We start from the raw sequence: 24,547 nt of genomic DNA, 5'->3' as shown, positions 1-24,547 counted from the left end.
CACCACCTACCCTCCTCTCCTCCTTCCTGTACACATTAATTGATTTGCTTTGCTTACTTTATTTATTTTTTGTCTATTAGATTGTAAGCTCTTTGAGCAGGGACTGTCTTTCTTCTATGTTTGTGCAGCGCTGCGTTCGCCTTGTAGCGCTATAGAAATGCTAAATAGTAGTAGTAGTACCCGCAGATTGAGATTCGTGGAAAGTGTCTCTCCCCCACCCCAACTTGCGTACCTGACAATATGACTCCCATAGTGCAAGTCAAACGAGATCTGGGCACATTCCTGGAGAGCGAGTTCATAAAACACTTATTAGCCAGTTTGAATTGAAAGAGCCGTTGCTTATCCCTGGAAATAGATGTACATTTTGGGAACTGCTGGGTCCTTGATCTGGACTGGCAATGGTTGGTCTCCATGGTCTGGCTGGGGGCTTTGAACCGTCTTCTGCAGTGCCACAGGGCAGCCAAGAACAGGGGCTTTTTTACTGAGCGCTGACAAGTTTGACTTTTTGTCTGGAAAACCCATCAAGTGCATCTGAAATGTCTGCAATAAATAAAATCCAGTTGGTCTAACACAGTGTTGTTACTGTACTTTGTTGACATTTGTTCCTGGCAATCCTAAATGTGTACAGTACAGACCGGGTCAAGTAATTAAATGATTGAATTTTTTTTGTCTCTGCAGTTGCATTGCAGAGGCTCCCTTGCTGCTAGTGCAAGACGCTTCATGGAACCACCTTTGCAGCAGTGTCTGTGAGACTTAAGACCGCGTGCATTGAGGATCTAGGCTGCGGTTATTAGCCGACGCTAATGAAAAAGTCTGAGACTCTTATTTAAATACTCATGTGCATAATGTATTTCAGAACAAGATTAATGGTTCAAAAACTGGCAAAGTTCACTTGAATAGGTAGGAGTGAAGGTTGGATGTAAGGTGCAGCTGGACCCGTCGATGCCCCCAGAAGTAAGTCATAGGGTGTAACCCGTCCTTCATCAGCTCAGCACATTTACACTGGCTTAGGCAGTGCTCACACTGCTTTGCGATGGTTATTACAGCAGCCTGAGGCAGTGGTGTAGCCTTAGGGTTCAGGCCTACCCAGTAGTAGCACACCTATTATGTGGCTGGCAGGGATTAAGCCCCACCAACTGAAAACTCCCAACACTTGTCCCTCCTGCATAGCTTGTAAATAGCAGATCTTCGCCCGCAGCAAGCAGTGACTGATACATACTGCTCACACTGGTCCCACAGCCTTCCCTCTGACGTATTCCCACCTATGTGGAAACAGGAAGTTGCATCAGTGGGAAGGTTATGGGGGGGGGGGGGGGGACAACTTGAGCAGTGTGTATTAGTTGCTGCTCACTGACAATGAAAATCTGCTATTTAAAAGGTATGTGGGGTGGGGTGGGGTGGGGTGGGGGGATGTTTGAGAGACCATATGGCATGCAGGTGAGAGAAGGAGAGACCAAATCATCTGTGGGATGGGGGCAGGATTCCTCTGCCCACCCATTTGGTCCCAGGTCCACCCAAAATTAGGTGTCTGGCTACGCCCCTGGCCTGAGGGAAAGGGGATGGGACTTGATATATTGCCTTTTTGGGGTTACAATCAAAGCAGTTTACTTATGAGTGACAAGGAGCTGCAGTGGGAATTGAACCCAGTTCCCCAAGCTGCTGATTTCACACCCCAATCCACACCACCTCTTAGAAAAATATAATGCCACCATTCTGAAGAAAGAAATCTTTATTAATAATTGTATAATAATACAGTTAATCTGAATCACACTTTAGAAGCATGTAAAATGGTAACGGGAGGTCGAGGCTTGGAGCCCCAGGAAAGAGCAGAGACCCCCTGGGCCCCAGCAGAAGTAATGGGAGAGGAGGTTTTTACAGCCAGACAGGGAGCGAGGGTTATCTACACCAGGAATAGAAAAAGACACTTGCTCAGTTACTGTATTTGCACGCAGAGTACAAAGTGAGATTTTTACTTGAATGAGAAAGCACAGTCATATTGGGAGAGTTGAATAGTAGAAATTGATTTGGCTGCTCCCCTTCCACCCCATCAACTCTCCAGAGCGTCTGCAGAGCCCTCTTGGACTCACTGCCTGCCAGCAATTCCCTGGAATAATATATGGGAAAAAAGGGGTGTGAAGGAGAAGGCTTCTTTTTTAAAGTGCTGTGGAAAACCTTTTCCCTTGGCTTACATTTACATATATTTACATAAAAATCCTGAAATTGAAGCCCTTTGGAAGAAAACCTGCATACTGTCTATTACTGGCAGGAGATCAGGGGGTTTAGGGGGTATCGAGACCACCTGTCCCAGAGCCTTCAGTCTCCATACGAGCTCAAGCAGCCCAGAAGTCTTGCAAACTCACTGCACCAGCTGGAATAGTTTCACTTCAGGTCCAGACTTTCCCAGATCCCTAGGGCTCTTTCTCTCATTTTGCCCCCTGCAGGAGGCCCCCAGTCAGCAAGGGGACCCCCTCAGCCTGGGATGTGAAATCCAGACACACATTCTGCTTCTTCCACTCGGCAGTCCCTTCTTTTTCTTCATTTGCTACGGCTCCGGAATATGGGAGGAAAGGGGGTGAGCTTGGCTCTCTCAACATGACTGCAGGATGCAAAGAAGTGACTTTATTCAGCGGAGTTGCACAGGCTGTGCCTCAGGACCGACACCTGCTGTGTCATCGAGCCTCCGATAGGACCACGACCGACCGTTGCTTTGGGATGTGCATTCGTGTATGGGAAAGGTTTTCTTCATTTTGCTGGAAGTCTCTGTCTTTGTTGCCATCTCACTTTTCAAGACCTCTTTTTGCCTTTGGTGGTCCGAGGAGGTCAGATGTGTTCACTAGAAGACAAAAACAAACAAAAAAAGATACACTGAGACATTTGACCTAAGAAGTGAAAGGCTTTGCAGACTCCTGTAAGCTGGATCATAGTAACATAGTAGATGACGGCAGAAAAAGACCTGCACGGTCCATCCAGTCTGCCCAACAAGACAACTCATCTGTGCTACTTTTTGTGTATACCTGACCTTGATTTGTATCTGTCATTTTCAGGGCACAGACTGTAGAACTCTGCCTAGCACTAGCCCCACTTCCCAACCACCGGCTCTGGCACAGACCGTATAAGTCTGCCCAGCACTATCCCCGCCTCCCACCACTGGCTCTGGCATAGACCGTATAAGTCTGCCCAGCACTATCCCCGCCTCCCACCACCGGCTGAGGCTGCTAAGTCTAAACGGCATATTCTGCTCACAGAATGCCGAACCTTTCTCCTGAATATCTGAACACAAGACTGGTCTTCTAGTGGTGACAAAAGTCACCGTTTCTGTCCAGATGAAGCTGTGGAAGGTCTGTGCTGTGTCGATGCAGAATTTCCACGGTTAGGGAAAGATCTGGTGTTCAGAGAAAGGGCTACCTTTGAAAACAGGGAACACTGCTGGGGGTGTTGGGATTTTGGCTTCCCACATTTGAAGGCATGGAGTCCCAGGACATGATCAAATCTGAAAATCCACTTTTTATGCCTGTGAAGGGCAAGTCTATAATCTCAGCTCCTGCATTTAAGTGCACGTTATGCCTAGAGTACTAGGGCTTATGCACATGTATGCAAATACCCATTAAATAGCAGGTCTTTACAAAGGGGATGTCCAGGGGGGGGCAGGTCACAGGCGTGACTGTCACTTCGTTTGTAACTTTTATGTGCTGTCCTGCTCTATTTAACTGCTTCCATTTACACATAGACCAGATGTAACTGCAGGCAGCTACACGTTAAGCATGTGATACCGGCTTCTAGACTCAGCTCTTACCGCATGGTTTCAGGACACCTAAATGGAGGCAGCGTCTTAGTGACTACGATACAACACAATTTTCACCTCCTGCAACCCTACCGACTGGCCAAGTCAGCAGGGCCTAAATTTTGACGCGTCCTTCCTAATTCACCTTAGCCTGTAAGCTTCCAGCAGCCTCCATGTCAGAATTTGCTGTTTCCTAAGAAAACAAACTCAATAATGTCCATTAATTGTTTCCTCAGAGGTCACAATCTGTCCTTTCTAGTTTTTAACTGACCCAATGAGAATGGTTTCAAAACACAGCTTGTACAAGATACAGGTTTTAAAATATGGAGTATTTTTAAACAGGCAAGAATCAAATCTGAGAAACTTCGATAGACCAGGCAGGTGGTTTCCGTTTGCTGCTGCTGAGGTCCTGCCAGTTGTAGGCTGCCATATTGCCTGCGATCCCCGATGTAATGTTGGCTTTTTCGGTGGGGAACGTAACCAGGACTGAGATGGAATAACGAGAGCAGTTTTGAAAAATTAAGCAAATTGGATTTAAAAAGCCAGAGTTCAGCGGTCCATCATTGCACTTCCTTCCAGTCCTGGAAGAACGTTACCAGCTCTCACCATCTGGACAGACCCTGCTGCACAAACCCAGTCCACTGATCATTTGTTCTGTGCTTGGGTCAGAGCCAAGAACCAGCCCACTTGTATTATCACCTCTATCATTCACTGGATCTTGGTTACTGGGCAGGTTATAAACCCACATGGGAAGTATTCTATTAACAGTAAATTTTATAGCTAAACACGGTGTCAGTCACGCGTGTACTGATGGTCCAGGTTTAATGGTTATAATTTATGTTGTGACTCTCTTTTTGCTCTGATAGTTTGTATCCAGCATATTCTGTTTGGTGCTACGTGATCAGTGAGTTGACAACACATATACAAGTAGGACTCTTCGTTTTGCATTCATTACTTGGTGTATTTATTGACCCCTGATGCAGACGCTTTTTAGCGTCGAAACACGGCCTGTGTCGGGTCGCTATCTCTGATATAATAAAGACTGTTGGACTCACGTCTCCAGTGGTGAATCGTCTATTAGTCTCTACTTTTGCCTTCTGTGATTCGTCATCGTAGAGAACTTTTCCTGTTCTATATTTTGGACTCTCTTTGAGGTCATTTGAATGATAAGGTGAAAAATCAAGTTTGAAAATAAATTAATTAAATGGTCTATTTACAGATCGATGCGGTTATATCACTGTTAGCTTTCTGATATAACAGGAGATGTTATCCACATTGATACAGTATATACAGTCATATTATAGCAGTGCATGTGGTATTACAGTTATCAGTATATGTCACATACCCACATTATCTGAGCAGTCCCTCTTCTCCGCTGTGCTCCCTTGACCAACCTCATGTTGGTACATATACTCATATTATCACATGAAATACATATTCATATCAGAAGTTTAGGAAATAAGATATGTATTCTTCACACCCCTTCATGTCCCTGTATTTATAAATGTAATAATATTGTATCAATAAGTTCTTTGTTCATTGAAAACTTCAGCTTCCTGCTCCAGTGATCCATTAAATGCCCACAAGTAAGTACCTGTTTACATTTCTCTTTTCAAACTATTTCATTCAGATATACACAGTGGTGTGCTGGAGCAGGCTCTCACAGGCTCGCAAGAGCCGGTTGTTAAGAATTTTGGGAGCCGGTTGTTAAAGTAGGGCCCTCCATGGCTACTTTAACAACTGGCTCCCAAAATGTGGGCTTGGGCCTCCTGCTGAATTCTCTTTTACTTTGCTGGTGGGGATGCTGAGCCCTGCCAGCCAAGTAAATAGACTGCTGCTGCTCCCAGCTATTTGTTTCCAGCTCTGAGCAGCAGGCTGGGACTTCTCCAGCTTGTGACAGAAGTTCCAGCATGCTGCTCAGAGCAAGACCTTGGGAGTGGTGGCAGTCCATTTATTGGCTGCCAGCAAAGGTATGCCTAGCGTGCCCGCACGAAGGGAGGGAGGGAGGAGAGAGAGGCAAGTGTTGCTCTCCCCCCCCCCCCCCCCCCCACCGGCCACCCCTGGCCCTTCCAACTGCAGAGCTGGCTACGTCCGGAGAAAGAGCCTGTTGTTAAAAATTTACCAGCACACCCCTGGATATACACACACTGCAGGAACATAGCTACGGAGCATCCTGGGTCAGACTAATGGTCCATCGAGCCCAGCGTCCTCTCTGTGACAAAGGTCAGTCTAAGTCATGTGCAAAAACCTGGAAGACCCTAACGGGGAGATTCATTTACACACTGACACACAAGCTCGGGGGGGAAAGCAGTGGTATCTGGAGGGAGAGATGTCATTTTAGAAGAAGGCAGAGAGAGATGGTCAGGTTGAAAGCAGAAAGTCTGAGGGAAAATCTCATGGTCTTACGCTACACTTGTGTTGACGGGAGCATTGGGAAAGGGGGGGGTGGGAGAGAGAAGGGGGAGGCTTTAGCAGACAGAAGAAGATGAGAAAGAAAAGGACCTTGAAATGTAAGGCGGGATCTCATGGTCACTAAAGTGTCAAAAGTGAAACGGCAAAATGCTTCCCAAGAACAGACTGAGAAATAATTCTTTCCACTGCTGAGTTTGTCTATGGAATGTTATAGTTATTCCATTTGCCTATTTGATTGATTGAACTCATGGCTGTGAGACTGAGCATGAGGTAAGATATGAAATTGATTATCTGGAGTATTGGGGGGGGGTGTAGGAAATGTGATTATATGGGAATGCGTGGTTTGTATAGGAATAAGATGGGTGTGATATTATGTGAGCTTAGTTTCTTACTGGACTTTTATAATAAAATCTGTTTGAACCCTGTAGTATTATAAGTCTACTGGTTTACTTTCTAGTAATGTGTGTGTGTGTGTGTGGTGGTGGTGGTGGTGGGGTCTCCAGAAACACTGGAGACCTTAAGCGCAGGGAAACCGTATGAGTTGGAGAATCACATGGGGGAGAAATGGTAACCGTGGGCAGTGCTCATCAATTAACCCTAAAATGTCACTGTTCAGAGAGATGGTCATAGCCTTTCACCCGTAGGCTGCTGGTTCAAATCCCAGCTCTGTTCACCCTGTGAAATGAATCCATGGGCTCAGCGGGTTCCGGGGGCCGTCACAGAAGCATCACATCACGACTGCTGTGAGAGTCTCATGAATCCCCCTCATTGTGGACTTAATGTAATGTCCTATACTCTCACCTCGCGTCTCTCTCTCAGACACCTTACATTAAGTCTATTTTCTAGACCCCCCCCCCCCCCTCATTCTGGTTTTCCGGATTTGCACATGATATTCTGACTGCTGTAAGAGCCATTTGTGAACAGAGTAATTGAGGCGTTACAGGAAAGACAGACACATTACAATCAGCACCTGCAACACATTTTCCTTAGCTCCTCGATCTGCTAAATCTTTGCAAACTAACATTGTGTTAACCTACAGTGATACTCAACATTTACAGAAGTGTTTTTAAGTCTTCCCTGGCTAATGGATCTTCTAAAGCTTAGGAGGCTCCTTGGTTATCTGAATGTTTTAGGATTTTCCATTCTACTAATAATGCATTTGTGAACGGCACTGGGTTGTTCCACTGCTAAGAGAACTAGACAATAATGAACCAGTCATTGCATGAGTGATTAATGAACCCTTCCGGTGTGTGGGGGTGGCCAGCATGTCTTTTCTGTCATAACGAGCAAGGTAATGATGTCCGTACTGATATATATATATGGCAGGGCTGTGAGTGAAGATTGTTGGGGGGGGGGGGGGGGGTCAAGATCTCAGCTTGCCCCCATCTGGGCACACAAACAGTTGTTCCTATGCAGTGCAGATGAGGTGACACCCCCACACATCATTTATGAGCAGATGACTCATGGGATCTGGAGGTGGAAATGTTCGCTGCAAGGCACCTTAGGTTACAGATCAAGAGAAGCAAACTCTGCTGTTCCATGCCCGGCAGAAGAACCATATGATTCAACTACACCTTTAATAACATGATACCAAAGGTCTGCCTGAAATCAGGGGATCACTAGTAAAACAAGGAGCAGGATGAGCAGTGCATCTGTAGAATGAAAGGATCATGTCCAAAACACACCACGGACAGCTGCATCAAGGTGGTCACAGGTGAGCTCTGGCCATTTGAGAGATGACAGTCATCACCACACTGCTATATACCAAAGACATCGTTCAGCACAGTTCTCCGGCATGTGAAGTGGCTCCTAGTTCTGCACCTGTACCTGGAAAGTCTGACATTGCTAAGCAAGACTGGAGTGGAGCACAGCGCCCTGAGCAGAAATGGTAACGAATGCCCATCCAGCAGCACACAGGGCAGTCATTCTTGGCGTCAATCACATCACCCTCTTTTCAGTATCGTCTGTGCCAGTCACGGGCCACAATGGACCAGCTGTTCTAGGATTATTCAAAAACTGCCTGTACTCAGTGCCAACTGTACACACATCATCCTGTTTGCACATATTGTATTGAGATTACAGATAAAGAATGGCCACGTCTTGAACAGGAAAAGGCAGCGAGACACACATGGGGAGAAAACAGCTTTTAGCGTTCGATTGCTGTGTGTTCCTGACCCGAAGGCTGTGGGTGTTTGTCCTGAGGACGTCTCACAGAGACACTGTTACAGTTACTCTCTCAGCAAAAGCCTTTCTTGCTAGTAGGGAGTGAAACGAGTGTACGCTCCTCTGTACAGGCTAGCCCTGCAACATCAAAGATGAAAAAACAACCAATCAGTAATCAAAAAAAAAAAGTAAATAAAACGGAATTATAATGTGTTCTCTTTTTTTTCCTAAAAGGAATTAAACTGCAGGTTTTGCTAGTCCCTCATTCTGTTGTGGAGTATTAACCCCCCCCCCCCAAAAAAAAAAAAACTCATTTATGCAAAAAAAAAAATTAACCCCCCCCCCCCCCCGAAAATTTTTTTTATCTTTGATGCTGAATGCAAAGCTAGCTAAAAATGGCCATTAATATTGTGTAGGACAAACTAAGGTGGGCTCCCCAAATCCCCCCTCCTATGCCAGCTCTAGTTCTTGCAGATTATGCAACATAGATCAAAGGAGCCGAGTCTGAAATATCCATGTATGCATCATAGGTAGAACCAATCAGATAATACAGACATGTCTGAGACGTGCACAAACCAGGGTCCCGATGGCTTCAAACAAGTAAGCGAGGCTTAGGCACTGTTTACACATGTAAATGGTGGATTTACATGTGTTATTCAGGGTACACATAGGAGGCGTGATTTTATTCTCTCTCTCTCTCTGGTCTCGATGCTCAAAACTCCAGCACAGTTCCGAATAGTGCCGTAAAAATACCAGTGGAACAGCGTCCTAATGCTCAACGCTAATGAGATGCAACAACAACAACAACCATTTCTAAAGCGCTACTAGGGTTACGCAGCGCTGTACAATTCAAACATAGAAGGACAGTCCCTGCTCAAAGAGCTTACAATCTAAAAGACAAGAGAACAAACTAAAGACAAGTGAACAATCTAGAGGACGAGTGAACAGTTAATCTGATAGGGTGGATAGATTGGGGTATTTTATATTTCTCGAGTGGTTAGGCGCCGAAGGCAGCATTGAAGAGGTGAGTTTTAAGCAGAGATTTGAAGATGGGTAGGGAGGGGGCATGGCGTATGGGTAAAGGAAGATTATTCCAGGCATAGGGTGAGGCAAGGCAGAATGAGCGGAGCCTGGAGTTGGCAGTAGTGGAGAAGGGTACTGAGAGAAGGGCTTTGTCCTGTGAGCGGAGGTTGCGGGCGGGAACATAGGGGGAGATGAGGGTGGAGAGGTAGTGAGGAGCCACAGACAGTGCATTTGTAGGTAAGGAGGAGGAGCTTGAATTGTATGAGATATCTGATCGGAAGCCAATGAAGTGATTTAAGGAGAGGGGTGATATGAGTATATCGGTTTTGGCGGAATATAAGACGTGCAGCAGCGTTCTGAACGGATTGAAGGGGGGATAGATGGCCGAGTGGGAGGCCGGTGAGGAGTAAGTTGCAGTAATCGAGGCGAGAGGTAATGAGAGCATGGACGAGAGTTCTGGTGGTATGCTCAGAAAGGAAAGGGCGAATTTTGCTGATATTGAGGAGGAAGAAGCGACAGGTCTTGGCAGTCTGTTGGATATGCGCAGAGAAGGAGAGGGAGGAGTCGAAGGTGACTCCGAGGTTGCGGGCAGATGGGACGGGGAGGATGAGGGTGTTATCAACAGAGATAGAGAGTGGAGGAAGAGGAGAAGTGGGTTTAGGAGGAAAGACAAGGAGCTCGGTCTTGGACATGTTCAGCTTCAGGTGGCAGTTGGACATCCATGCCGCAATGTCGGATAAACAGGCCGATACCTTGGCCTGAGTCTCCGCAGTGATGTCAGGTGTGGAGAGGTATAGCTGGGTGTCATCAGCATAAAGATGATACTGAAAACCATGAGACGAGATCAGCGAGCCCAGGGAAGAGGTGTAGATTGAGAAGAGAAGGGGTCCAAGGACAGATCCCTGGGGAACTCCAACAGATAGTGGGATGGGAGTGGAGGAAGATCCATGGGAGTGTACCCTGAAGGTGCGGTGGGAGAGATAAGAGGAGAACCAGGAGAGGACAGGGCCTTGGAACCCAAAAGAGGACAGCGTGGCAAGAAGTAAATCATGATTGACAGTGTCAAACGCGGCGGAAAGATCGAGGAGGATGAGGATGGAGTAGTGACCTCTGGATTTGGCCAGGAGCAGGTCATTGCAAACTATAGGATCGCTCATATCATTCAGCATTAGGGAGTTTCACGGGAGGATTGTGCTTAGCGCGTGCGCAGAAGAGTTCCACAGTAAGCTCGGCTCCTGCATGCATCTGCCTGGTTAAACCTGAACATGAAACACATGCTGGTATCTGGTTTTTCTGGCCTAAACATAAGCATTTATATATATATATATATATATATATATATATATATATATATATATATATATATATATATATATATATATTTTAAAGCTTGGACACAGATTCAGATGCAGGAAACAGGCACCAATGTGTGTTTTCACTTTGGGTGTTTACAATTTTTATTTTTTATTTTTTTAGCATGGGCGCTTTAAATGTAGATGCAGGAAACAGATGCCAACGTGTCCTTTCGCTTGGGTCTGCTGTTTCTCACCACCAGCGCTTAAGGGCTTGCATGGGCTTCCTTCTGCTTCCAAAAGCAATCAAACCTGGCAGATTTTGCAGAAAGAAGCATGAGAATCTCAGGAAATCCTCTCTTCCAATAGCCTAACACTTGCTCTGACCCTGACATTATTTTATTGCAGCGCTAAAAGGCAGTTTTGTTTCAGACGCTCATTTCTGAGCATTGGGAGGAATACTCCTTAACATGAGCTTGACTACATTAGCATGCTACTTGCGTTGTGCGTCTGCATGCTCATTTGTTCCCCCGCTCCAGGACTCTGAACATTCTGCGCTGGTAAAAGCGGGCTCTGGCAGAGCACTAACGGCGTCTAGCGTCCGCGTTTACTTTTGAGCATCAATGTGTGGAGTTTTAAAGGTGGCAGCTCTAAGAAGCCTACCTGTATTCCAGATTTTCAAAAAGCAACACCCATTTAGCAGCTCCAAAGCCTGCATAACCTCCACCTAATTTATTCTTTTGCAAAAGCACAGAAACAAACTGCACAGGTAGGAAAAACTATCTCCCAGTTCTGAGAACAGTCCTTCCAAAATGTTGAGGAGGAAGAGAAGGAGATCCTCAGACTGCACGATATTCGGAATAACTATACCCTAGTTACCTCTGCCCTCGTTAACCATAGCATCATTAGTCTCTTATCGCAGTAACCATGACAGTGCTCACATGTGCTTGTACTAGTGCACAACTGAAATTCATTCATAAATCTCCATTGTTTTAGACTGTGAATATAGCTCTGGATACAGAACGATTTTATTTATTGGGATTGATTATATGTGTCCATGCAAGCAATACATGTTTTTTTTATACTGAGGGACCTTTCAAGAAGGAGACAACCAAGCAATAGTGAAGTCTAGTGAACTTACAGGGCGCACTATTGAACAATAATGCACACTCATGGAGGAGGAGCCCAGTGCTCAAAGCAGCAGGCTGAGAACCAGGTAATCCCACTACTGCTCTTGCAATGGATGGTGGGTAAGTGAAGTGGAGAAGTAGCCTAATGGTTATGTGAATCAAGGGAACTGGGTTCAATTCCCAGTGTGGCTCCTTGTGACTCTGGGCAAGTCACTTAACCCTCCCAGATGATGAGGAAGTACCTGTATATATAATGTAAACTGCTTTGGTTGTACCACAGAAAGGCAGTAGATCAAATCTATCACCCTTATAAGTCACTTAGGGAGCCTTTTACAAAGTAAGCCCAACGCAGCTTTACCTCTCGCTAAAAAGGAAGTACCACTGGGCTACCACAGCATCCCGGTGGTAGTTCTCTCCCCCCCCCCCCCCCCCCAATCACGCCGTCATATCTGGCGCTACAAAAATAGTTTTATTTCTGTAATGCCATTTGTACCCAGTGGTTAACTGGGCAGTGCCGGGCATTACCCGGTTACTACCAGCTTAGTGTGGGAGCCCTTAAGGCCACCTCAATGGATGGGGGTAAGGGCTCCTCCCCCGCCCCAAAAAAGCCACACGGCAAGTGCTTCATTTGCCGCATGGCCATTTCCTCAAAAAAAGACCTACCTTTTACCCGCTGCGGTAAAAGGGGGCCTCGGTACACGTCAAAAACGCACGCCGATGCCAGTGCAAAAACACGTGGCCTCCTGTACCCGAATGTGTCCTGAAAATGGGGCTAGTTCTGGGCAAGACTTCTACGGTCTGTGTCCTGAAAATGGCAAGATACAAATCAAGGTAAGGTATACACAAGAAGTAGCACATATGAGTTTATCTTGTTGGGCAGACTGGATGGACCATGCAGGTCTTTTTCTGCCATCTACTATGTTACTATGTTAATGTAACTGGCCTTGAGCTACTGAGAAAAGACATGAGCCAAATCCACATCGTCTGTAATCCCACACAACACGGGGGAAAACGCCTCTGGAATTTTAAACACATGCACATCTCCTACCAAATACACATTTCCCCCATATGCAAAGCTATTTAACAGGCCAGACACAGCCGCTGACTGTGTATATTGGCGCCTAACGTAATATTCAGCAGCAGATAACTGGTTAATCCTGCTAAATTTTGCCAGTTAGTGCCTACGAATAACCAGGTATATGACGTGACTTATCGGATTATTCAGTGTCTAAGCAGATAAGTTTAGTTGTCAAATAGGACCAGATAAAAAGCTGTCCTATCTTTAACCATTAAAAAGTTAACCGGTTCTGATTATCAGCAAAGTCAGATTAAAAAACCCCGGATGTTCAATGCCGGTTGCTAGAAACAGCCCCCAGCATTGAATATTCGGATTTAACGCCAGTGGTGGACAGCAAAAGCACTGCCTGACACCGGCTGAATATCAGGCCCAGTCCTTCTTGGGCAGTGTGTCTCAGAAGACCATAGAACCTACAGGTTGTGTTTGGGGCGGGACGACCCCAGCAGCCACAGATTGGAGGACTGGCCTAGTGGTTAGAGAGGCGGCCAGTTCAAATCCCACTGCTGCTCCTTGTGATCTTGGGTAAGTCACTTGACCCTCCATTGCCTCGGTACAAATTAGATTGTGAGCCCTCCTGGGACAGAGAAATATCCAGAGTACCTGAATGTAACTCACCTTGAGCTACTACTGAAAAAGGGGTGAGCAGATTCTAAATAAATAAAGATTCTAGAATTCTAAAGAATAACAAGATTCCATGCAGAATTTCAAAGTGTAGCAACATTCCATGTAGAACCCTGAAGCGTAACAAGATTCTTTGGGGTGGAGGAGTGGCCTAGTGGATTCTTTGGGGTGGAGGAGTGGCCTAGTGGTTAGAGCACTGGTCTTGCAATCCAGAGGTGGCCTGTTCAAATCCCACTGCTGCTCCTTGTGATCTTGGGCAAGTCACTTAACCCTCCATTTTCTCACAACTTAGATTGTGAGCCCTCCTGGGATAGAGAAATATCCAGAGTACCTGAATGTAACTCACCTTGACCTACTACTGAAAAAGTTGGGAGCAAAATCTAAATAAATAAAGATTCTAGAATTCTAAAGAATAACAAGATTCCATGCAGAGTTTCAAAGTGTAGCAACATTCCATGTACAACCCCAAAGAGTAACAAGATTCTTTGGGGTGGAGGAGTGGCCTAGGGGTTAGAGCCCTGGTCTTGCAATCCAGAAGTGGTCAGTTCAAATCCCACTGCTGCTCCCCACTTAACCCTCCATTGCCTCAGGTACAAACTTAGATTGTGAGCCCCCCTGGGACAGAGAAACATCCACCGTACCTGAATGTAACTCACCTTGAGTTACTACTGAAAAAAGTGTGAGCAAAATCCAAATAAACAAGATGCTTGGCCTGCTAGCCTGAGGACTATTTGAGAGAAACTGTTGCATCTGAGGTAACAGGTGAATAAAACCATTTACTTTCAATTCAAATATACCGCTAATATCCCTTTTCCAGGGTTCAGTGCAGTTTACAATCTAGGTGAGACAAAAGCAGATAGTGTTAGTGTGAGGTATGAGAAAATTAGATATCATTGATGTATGAGATCAGAAATATTATAAGAAAGGATAATGGATGATACTAGGAAGTAGAAGTCATGATGGATTATTATGAAGCAGTCTTTGGGGAGAGAAAGGTTTTTAGCCTCTTCCTGAAGTTGAGGTAGTTGTGGGAATAGGTAGAGAGTTCCATATTTTGACTCCAAGAACGGGGGAATAGAGAGCTGAAAATCTTCTGACGCTAGCATCAGTTGTTCTTTCAGTCTGTTAGACTGGACCAAACATAGTGAAGTGGTCTTAGTCAGCAGTTCAGAGGTGAAACTCTGTAAGATTTGAAAAACTAAACAAGTAGCTTTGAACCTGAGTCTTCCTGCTATGGGAAGCCAGTGCAGTTTGTTTAGATGAGTTCAAATACTAGTATATCCAGGGGGGGGGGGGGGGGAACTTTTACGGTCTCGGGCCTCCAAGGGGGGGGGGGGGGGGTCCGGCGCCAGGGTCTCTTTCTCTCCTGCTCCTGATGGGACTCGAGTGATTGCATCCTGATAGGGGCAGGAGAGAGAAAACTCCAGCACCGGGCCCCTCTTGGAGGCTGGGGAGGACCCGGAGGAGCAGACGCTGCAGGTCTTCCTCCAGCGCTGCTCTACACTCTGTCCACTGCTTGAGCAGCTGCTTTTCCTCTCAGGCCGGCATGCTCGGTTTTGAAACTGAGCATGCACTGAGAGAAAAAGCAGCCCAGGAGGAAGAGGAAGCCCTCTTCTGCTGGCGGGGCCTCGGGATCCCCACCAGCCAAGGTAAATTTGCAGTTGCTGCAATCCAGGGGGTGGGGTGGCAGCGGCGATGATCATGGGGGGGTTGGCCCGGATGCGGCGGCCCTGCCCCGAGTCAGGCTCAGTCTCTCGGCGGCCCTGTATATTAGTGTAGCAGCTGTGTTCTGTATGATTTGCAGTTTTTTTCTGATATTGACACTTAATACCAAGAAATGGAACATTACAGTAATCCACGTGAGGTTGGACTAACATTTGGACAAGTAGTGCAAAGGCTTTTTGGTCGAAGAATGATCTGACTAGACGTAGCTGTCTCATTTTGAATAGTGGGTTTTTCCCCCCATATATGGGATGAGAAACTGAGTGAAGAATCAAGCAAGACCCCTAATACTCTGGTTTCAGACTCAACTATAAAGCTTTGACCACTGGACAAAGATATTGATGACGGGACCTGAACTCCCTGATTTCGGAACCATAGGACCTTGGTTTCTTGCACATTCACCTTTATATACCTTGTCTGGCTGAGTTATTTTGGGATCTCAAAGGGAGTATTAGTCCTAATACATCACTGGCAGCTGTTATCAACAAAATGCACAGCTGATATTCAGAGGATGTAGGATGTAGTTGTAGTTTACAAGGACACTTAATAAATCCCAATAAATATGTAAACAAAGTGTTCATCACAGGTTGGCACAATCCTTGAGTAGTGGAAAGAACTGAGTAAATATAACATTAACGTCCATATGGTATTTCAGGTGAGAATATGATGTGATTTTCATCTTACAGAGAAGCAGCTGTCAGTTGAAGGGAACAGTGCATCTGCACAGGCAGCCTGAGGGATATATACTGTTAATTTAACTCACAAATAAACCTTCAGACACTCTTAGCTTTCAGCTTTGTAATGAACTGAAGCTTTGAGTGAGTTTCTCAGTCTGTCCCTGCTCAGTATAATAAGCCACAGGGATCTGGAGCTCAGGAGCTGACGGGGCAGCTGGGGATCAGAGAATATCACAGGACTTCACAAGCGCTTACCATAGATCCGATGCTATACGTGGTGGCGGGGCCAATGGTATGGTGAAAAGGTTCGGCAGCTGCGTAAACTCTTCCGTAGCTACAGAGAAAAAAAAAAAAAGAGGGAAAGGGAGCATATTTCAGAAACGGAGGATAAACCCTGAATGCTCAGCACATGTATCAGTAACAGCACTACCCCATGGTGAGCTGCTTCCTAGCAGTCGGCCCTCCTCTCCTGGAGGCAGAACAAGCCAGTGAAATTCTCAGGATTATCTCCGGCATATTCATTCTAGAAATCTGGAAAATCTGACTGGCTAGGTATGGGATGAGATGAGAGCTACTGCTCTGACCAATGGTGAGACTATTTCCTAGTGCTGATTAAGTAGAGGAGTGTGGTAGCCGTGTTAGTCCACTCTTAAGGTTATCAATAGAAATCAAACAAAATAAAACATGGAAAAGAAAATAAGATGATACCTTTTTTATTGGACATAACTTAATACATTTCTTGATTAGCTTTCGAAGGTTGCCCTTCTTCCTCAGATGGGAAATAAGCAAATGTGCTAGCTGACAGTGTATATAAGTGAAAACATTCAAGCATTACTATGACAGTAAAATAGATACCATTGGAGATTCTACATGGAATGTTGCTACTATTGGAGATTCTACATGGAATGTTGCTGCTATTGGAGATTCTACATGGAATGTTGCTATTCCACTAGCAACATTCCATGTAGAAGGCTGCGCAGGCTTCTGTTTCTGTGAGTCTGACGTCCTGCACATACGTGCAGGACGTCAGACTCACAGAAGCAGAAGCCTGCGCGGCCACATTGGTGATCTACAAGGGCCAACTTCTACATGGAATGTTGCTAGTGGAATAGCAACATTCCATGTAGAATCTATAGAAATCAAACAAAATAAAACATGGAAAAGAAAATAAGATGATACCTTTTTTATTGGACATAACTTAATACATTTCTTGATTAGCTTTCGAAGGTTGCCCTTCTTCCTCAGATCGGAAATAAGCAAATGTGCTAGATGACAGTGTATATAAGTGAAAACATTCAAGCATTACTATGACAGTCTGACAGGGTGGGAGGAGGGGGGTGGGTAGGAAGTATGCATGGGGACATCAAAGCATATCATTGATATTCTAACAGGGTGGGTGTGGATAGGTGAGGGGAGGGTGATCAACAGAGACATACAGCTTTATGGTTTATAATGGGCTAGGAACCCCAGATCCTTGTTAAGTCCTTTCTGTTGGGTGTTAAAATATTCAATCATTCTGACTTCAAAGGTCTTACGTTCTTGTATGGTTTTAAAGTTACCTTTGAGGATTCTCACTGTGAAATCACTGGTACAGTGTCCTGGTCCTGTAAAATGTTGACCAACAGGCGTGGTCAATAGCCAAGCCACAAGATACCACCGTATCTGCTCTGACCCAGGGGACAGAGACAGACACCTTAAAACCCTGACTGAATCCTTCAAACAGAAGGGCTACAACCCCAAAATAATCTCCAAGAATATTGCCTCCTCCCTCAAAACACCCAGGGAGAATCTGCTACAGTACAAAAAGAAAAAATCCACAGACAGAATCCCGCTTGTAGTGACATACAATCCAGAGCTGGAAAAACTGAGGAAAATCATAAGAGATCTACAACCTATACTCCAGGAGGATGAATTACTGAAAGAGATATTCCCATCCCCACCAGTACTGGCCTTCCGACAGCCACCCAATTTAAAACACAAGCTAATCAGAAGTAAACTTCCTTCACAGACTGAAAAGGAACAGAAGGGCATACTTCCCTGTAATTTATCCAGTTGCAAACTATGCCAAAATATTTCACAGGACCCCAAAGTCATCCACAAAGGAAAGATATTCAACATAAAGGGATCTTTCACTTGCTCATCTTCCAATGTGGTATATATCATTCAGTGTAAAAAATGTAACGAAGGATGCTATATTGGAGAAACAGGCCAGATGCTTAAGACAAGATTCAATTTACATAGACATCATATGAACAATACAGCCAGTAGGGCCCCCACCCCGGTGGGACAGCACTTCACAGAACCAGGACACTGTACCAGTGATTTCACAGTGAGAATCCTGAAAGGTAACTTTAAAACCATACAAGAACGTAAGACCTTTGAAGTCAGAATGATTGAATATTTTAACACCCAACAGAAAGGACTTAACAAGGATCTGGGGTTCCTAGCCCATTATAAATCATAAAGCTGTATGTCTCTGTTGATCACCCCACCCCTCACCTATCCACACCCATCCTGTTAGAATATCAATGATATGCTTTGATGTCCCCATGCATACCTCCTACCCACCCCCATCCTCCCACCCTGTCAGACTATCATAGTAATGCTTGAATGTCTTCACTTATATACACTGTCAGCTAGCACATTTGCTTATTTCCGATCTGAGGAAGAAGGGCAACCTTCGAAAGCTAATCAAGAAATGTATTAAGTTATGTCCAATAAAAAAGGTATCATCTTATTTTCTTTTCCATGTTTTATTTTGTTTTATTTCTAAGTAGAGGAGTGTGGTAGCTGTGTTAGTCCACTCTTAAGGTTATCAATAGAAATCACCCCTGTTGGTCAGCATTTTACAGGACCAGGACACTGTACCGGTGACTTCACAGAGAGAATCCTGAAAGGTAACTTTAAAACCATACAAGAATGTAAGACCTTTGAAGTCAGAATGATTGAATATTTTAACACCCAACAGAAAGGACTTAACAAGGATCTGGGGTTCCTAGCCCATTATAAACCATAAAGCTGTATTTCTCTCCACCCCTCACCTATCCACACCCATCCTGTTAGAATATCAATGATATGCTTTGATGTCCCCATGCATACTTCCTACCCACCCCCCTCCTCCCACCCTGTCAGACTATCATAGTAATGCTTGAATGTCTTCACTTATATACACTGTCAGCTAGCACATTTGCTTATTTCCGATCTGACGAAGAAGGGCAACCTTCGAAAGCTAATCAAGAAATGTATTAAGTTATGTCCAATAAAAAAGGTATCATCTTATTTTCTTTTCCATGTTTTATTTTGTTTTATTTCTAAGTAGAGGAGTGTGGTAGCTGTGTTAGTCCACTCTTAAGGTTATCAATAGAAATCACCCCTGTTGGTCAGCATTTTACAGGACCAGGACACTGTACCGGTGACTTCACAGAGAGAATCCTGAAAGGTAACTTTAAAACCATACAAGAATGTAAGACCTTTGAAGTCAGAATGATTGAATATTTTAACACCCAACAGAAAGGACTTAACAAGGATCTGGGGTTCCTAGCCCATTATAAACCATAAAGCTGTATTTCTCTCCACCCCTCACCTATCCACACCCATCCTGTTAGAATATCAATGATATGCTTTGATGTCCCCATGCATACTTCCTACCCACCCCCCTCCTCCCACCCTGTCAGACTATCATAGTAATGCTTGAATGTCTTCACTTATATACACTGTCAGCTAGCACATTTGCTTATTTCCGATCTGACGAAGAAGGGCAACCTTCGAAAGCTAATCAAGAAATGTATTAAGTTATGTCCAATAAAAAAGGTATCATCTTATTTTCTTTTCCATGTTTTATTTTGTTTTATTTCTAAGTAGAGGAGTGTGGTAGCCGTGTTAGTCCACTCTTAAGGTTATCAATAGAAATCAAACAAAATAAAACATGGAAAAGAAAATAAGATGATACCTTTTTTATTGGACATAACTTAATACATTTCTTGATTAGCTTTTGAAGGTTGCCCATTATAAACCATAAAGCTGTATGTCTCTGTTGATCACCCTCCCCTCACCTATCCACACCCATCCTGTTAGAATATCAATGATATGCTTTGATGTCCCCATGCATACCTCCGACCCACCCCCCTCCTCCCACCCTGTCAGACTGTCATAGTAATGCTTGAATGTTTTCACTTATATACACTGTCAGCTAGCACATTTGCTTATTTCCGATCTGAGGAAGAAGGGCAACCTTCGAAAGCTAATCAAGAAATGTATTAAGTTATGTCCAATAAAAAAGGTATCATCTTATTTTCTTTTCCATGTTTTATTTTGTTTTATTTCTAAGTAGAGGAGTGTGGTAGCTGTGTTAGTCCACTCTTAAGGTTATCAATAGAAATCACCCCTGTTGGTCAGCATTTTACAGGACCAGGACACTGTACCGGTGACTTCACAGAGAGAATCCTGAAAGGTAACTTTAAAACCATACAAGAATGTAAGACCTTTGAAGTCAGAATGATTGAATATTTTAACACCCAACAGAAAGGACTTAACAAGGATCTGGGGTTCCTAGCCCATTATAAACCATAAAGCTGTATGTCTCTGTTGATCACCCTCCCCTCACCTATCCACACCCACCCTGTTAGAATATCAATGATATGCTTTGATGTCCCCATGCATACTTCCTACCCACCCCCCTCCTCCCACCCTGTCAGACTGTCATAGTAATGCTTGAATGTTTTCACTTATATACACTGTCAGCTAGCACATTTGCTTATTTCCGATCTGAGGAAGAAGGGCAACCTTCGAAAGCTAATCAAGAAATGTATTAAGTTATGTCCAATAAAAAAGGTATCATCTTATTTTCTTTTCCATGTTTTATTTTGTTTGATTTCTATTGATAACCTAGTGCTGATTGTACTGCTAATCAACCATTTTCCTCCCTCTCGTTTCTCTGGTATTTAATTCGTATTTCGTCCTCTTTTTCCCCTCTCCTGTCATTTTTTATGGAGTTCCTTTCCTCTTTTTATGATTTTTTATTGTAAACCGCTTTCATTATATCAAACACCAACTAAACTAAAGTAAACTTGGTAGGGCACAGCTGTCTCTTCCAAGCAATGACAGCATTAATTTACGTTTGGCAGTGTTTACAAATGCTTCTTTTAACGATGTTGTAGTTGTTCAGGGCTGTAGGAGCTGCCCGGTGGCTTAACTTGATGGTAGTGAGATCCAGTGGCTGCATCTAATTCAGCGGAACCCCCAAAAGTCTGACGTCAGACTCACAGAAGCAGAAGCCTGCGCGGCCACGTTGGTGATCTACAAGGGCCGACTTCTACATGGAATGTTGCTAGTGGAATAGCAACATTCCATGTAGAATCTATAGAAATCAAACAAAATAAAACATGGAAAAGAAAATAAGATGAGACCTTTTTTATTGGACATAACTTAATACATTTCTTGATTAGCTTTCAAAGGTTGACCTTCGTCACAGATCGGAAATAAGCAAATGTTGGTAGATGACAGTGTATATAAGTGAAACATCAAAGCATTTCAGTGACTAACAGGATGAGGGTGGTTTAGGTGAGAACTGGGTGGATGAGGGACAGACAGATATGCATGGAGATAGGAGGGTGACAAAGCAGTACAATTTTATGGTTTATAATGGGCTAGAAAAACCATATCTTTGTTAAGTCCTGTCTGGTGGGTGTCAAAATCATTCTGACTTCAAAGGCCTTACGTTCCTGTATTGTTTTAAAAGTCCCTTTCAGGATTTTCTTACCATGAAATCACTGGTACAGTGTTCTAGTTTTGTAAAGTGCTGCCCCACAGAGGTGACATCCTGGTTGGTACTAGGCATTTTTCATACGGTGTCTATGTAAATTAAATCTAGCCCATTATAAACCATAAAATTGTACTGTTTTGAAACCCTCTTATCTCCATGCATATCTTCCTATCCCCTCCCTGTCTCTCACCTAACCCACCCCCATCCTGTTAGACTGTCACTGAAATGCTTTGATGTTTCACCTATATACACTGTCATCTACTAACATTTGCTTATTTCCGATCTGACGAAGAAGGGCCACCTTCGAAAGCTAATCAAAAAATGTATTATGTCCAATAAAAATGGTATCATCTTATTTTCTTTTCCATGTTTTATTTCTATTGAAGATCGTTAGAAAAAGACTAGAGGTGCACAGATGCAAATAACCTTGGGTGAGCCTGTGACATGGGAGCAGTGGCAATTCTCACCTTAGAAAAGGGGGCTACACTGGCTAAACAAGACCCTGCTAGAAAACATGAATTGGTTCACACAGTGGCGTTCCTAGGGCGGCTGACACCCGGGGCGGATCGCCGATGCCCCCCCCCCCCCCCGGCAAATCGCCCCCCCCCCCCCCGGGTGCAGGAAGTAACCTGTTCCGGGGCAGAGGGAGCATGGAACGAGCGGCGCCGACAGGCGCGTGGCACCCCCCCAGTGGCGTGCACCCGGGGCGGACCACACCCCCCCCCATAGGAACGCCACTGGGTTCACAAAGCAGCTGTGCACCAGGACTCGATACACACATGAGCCAGACATGTTGTAGAAGAACCTTAGCTGGTCTGTCCTTTTCAGGGCTTCACATCCACATGGAAGACTTTCTCCATACCTGTCACTATAAGCCGCGGCCGCTGCTGGCTGTGCATATCTGTACGCTGTGTAACCACCCTAAAAATCAACAAGAACACAGGCAGGAGCATCAGGAGGCTGCTTAAAGGAAGAAATCGGCGCGGACAGACAACGATACATCCTAAGGCTGCCAACTGGATCCAGATTCGCAGAACAGGGTTGACCCCCGTTTCGTGCAGGGACTTGCAGTTCTGATTTCCCCATTGCATTCCCTAAGAAAAGCAAGACTACAAGACCCAGCATGCAATGCGGTAAACCCAGGACTGGATCAACTCTGTTCTGCAAATCTGGATCCAGTTGGCAGCCTTAATATATCCCCTGTATAGAGATTGCTTCACAACACACCTCCAGAGGGTCATTTTGCAACAGGAAGCCTGAGTTAAGAGGCCAAAAGACACTTGGGCTAACAAAAGCCACAGAAATTAAACCTTGAATGCAGGTGCAAATGATCGCATGTGAATGTGAACTCCAGCCCATGACAACGCTTACATTAACAGTATGCCTGTCATGCCTAATAAGACAAACAGAATAAGAAACAAGGGTGATCCAACAGTGGAGATGAAGACTGTGTCAGAGTTTAAGAAGACAGTCAGGTGGGATCTCTTAGGAAAAGGAGGAGTTAGTGGTTACCAAGGATCAGTGGCGTAGCTACAGGGGGGCCACGGGGGCCTGGGTCCCCCCAATTTGCTCTGGGCCCCTGGTTTAGCTGGTGGGAGTCCCCAACCCCGCCAGCTGAAGCCTTCATCCAGAACTGGTCTCTGGTGCCGCCGCATTGCCTGCCCTGCTCTCTCTCCCCCCTCACGGTCCGGTCCGCTCGTTTTAGTGAAAGGTATGTGCAGCGGCAGTGCTTCAGCTGGCAGGGGTTGTGGACACCTGCCAGCCAGTACAGCGGCAGCACTGGGTGGGGAGACCAAAATGTCCCCCCCCCCCCCAAACACACACACACTTTGGGCTCTTTCCCCCTCCCACTTCAAGGTCTGGCTACGCCCCTGCCAAGGATGGGCAGACCGGATGGGTCAACGACCATTATCTGCCTTCAGGTTTCTCTATTTCTAATAGAGACAAACAAATATCTCACAATAACCATGACAGTAAAATATGAAACTACCAAAAATCAAATATTTTCAAGGGGTATCATTACAAAATTGCTCCTGATGGTCACACTGTTATACACCAGGGGGCTACTGTCATCATTTACCCCTCTATTATTTTCTATAAACAATGTTAAGACATTTTCTCAAGCATACAATAATGAATCAATTCAACAAACGAGTACAGTTGTCTGAGCTTTAGCAGCTGACCTGATTTTTTTATGTCCGCATGTCGCCACATATCCATGAAAATGAGTTTCTAAAATTACTCCCCAGGTGTCTGTCTATTTCTTAGTATCTATAAATCATCTTTATTGTATTCACCTATTAACTTTGAGTTCTCCCATGTTCAATGTTCTTGCACTGCTCACTACAGCACCTCCTAGTGGGAGAGGCAGGGAGTACAAGAGCTGTGATTTCTTCCATCACCAGCTGTGGAAGGTCTGTGAAAGCTCCAAATGTGCCACCTAATTGCCCTACTATGTCAACTGATTGCCATCAATCTGTCCATTTTCAGAACCTCCAGTATCCCTTCCCCTCCCACAGAACATCTCACAGAACAGAATACTCTGCAGACTTTACAACAGGGTCCATATCATGGGTGGCAGAAGCGTTCAAACTTCTGTAGAAACAGGCTTCAGCACTGAACATCACCTGGTATTCTGCCAAACACGCCCTGCTCACTCTGAAATTAGGAAAGCAACCTTTACTGAAAGCAAAACATCTCTGAAGCACCATCCCTATCCTCCAAAGACTGCTGTAATCACGAGCAGAAACATTAACCTTAATTTAAGGAAGCAAGAACAACACCTCCTTATGTATCATGATAGAGCTTTCAAAGAGCTACCAGAAATATGTTTAGCTAGTTTTTTGGCCAGTGGCTGTGATGATAACCTTTAAGAATATTCTTCACA

General features: G+C 44.8%; 1 protein-coding gene across 2 annotated transcripts in view; it reads right to left on the bottom strand.

Annotated features, from left to right (window-relative positions):
- Positions 1-1,714: 1,714 nt before the first annotated feature.
- Positions 1,715-24,547, bottom strand: part of RBFOX3 (RNA binding fox-1 homolog 3) — a 176,221-nt gene continuing 153,388 nt past the window's right edge. The window contains exons 10-12 of one of the 2 annotated variants that reach the window (XM_030208618.1): positions 22,523-22,581; positions 16,155-16,233; positions 1,715-2,833 (exon numbers count right to left, since the gene is read on the bottom strand). In XM_030208618.1, the coding sequence (XP_030064478.1) occupies positions 2,831-2,833; positions 16,155-16,233; positions 22,523-22,581 (141 nt within the window). In that variant the 3' untranslated portion in view covers positions 1,715-2,830. Of the gene's footprint in view, positions 2,834-10,944; positions 10,984-16,154; positions 16,234-22,522; positions 22,582-24,547 lie in introns of those variants that run through there. The other variant, XM_030208619.1, reaches the window with a different exon arrangement.

The sequence above is a fragment of the Microcaecilia unicolor genome, chromosome 6 (assembly GCF_901765095.1).
Source record: "Microcaecilia unicolor chromosome 6, aMicUni1.1, whole genome shotgun sequence".
Lineage (NCBI taxonomy): Eukaryota > Metazoa > Chordata > Amphibia > Gymnophiona > Siphonopidae > Microcaecilia > Microcaecilia unicolor.
The sequence above is the reverse complement of the archived record's forward strand: the minus strand, read 5'-3'. Positions and strand labels throughout refer to the sequence as shown.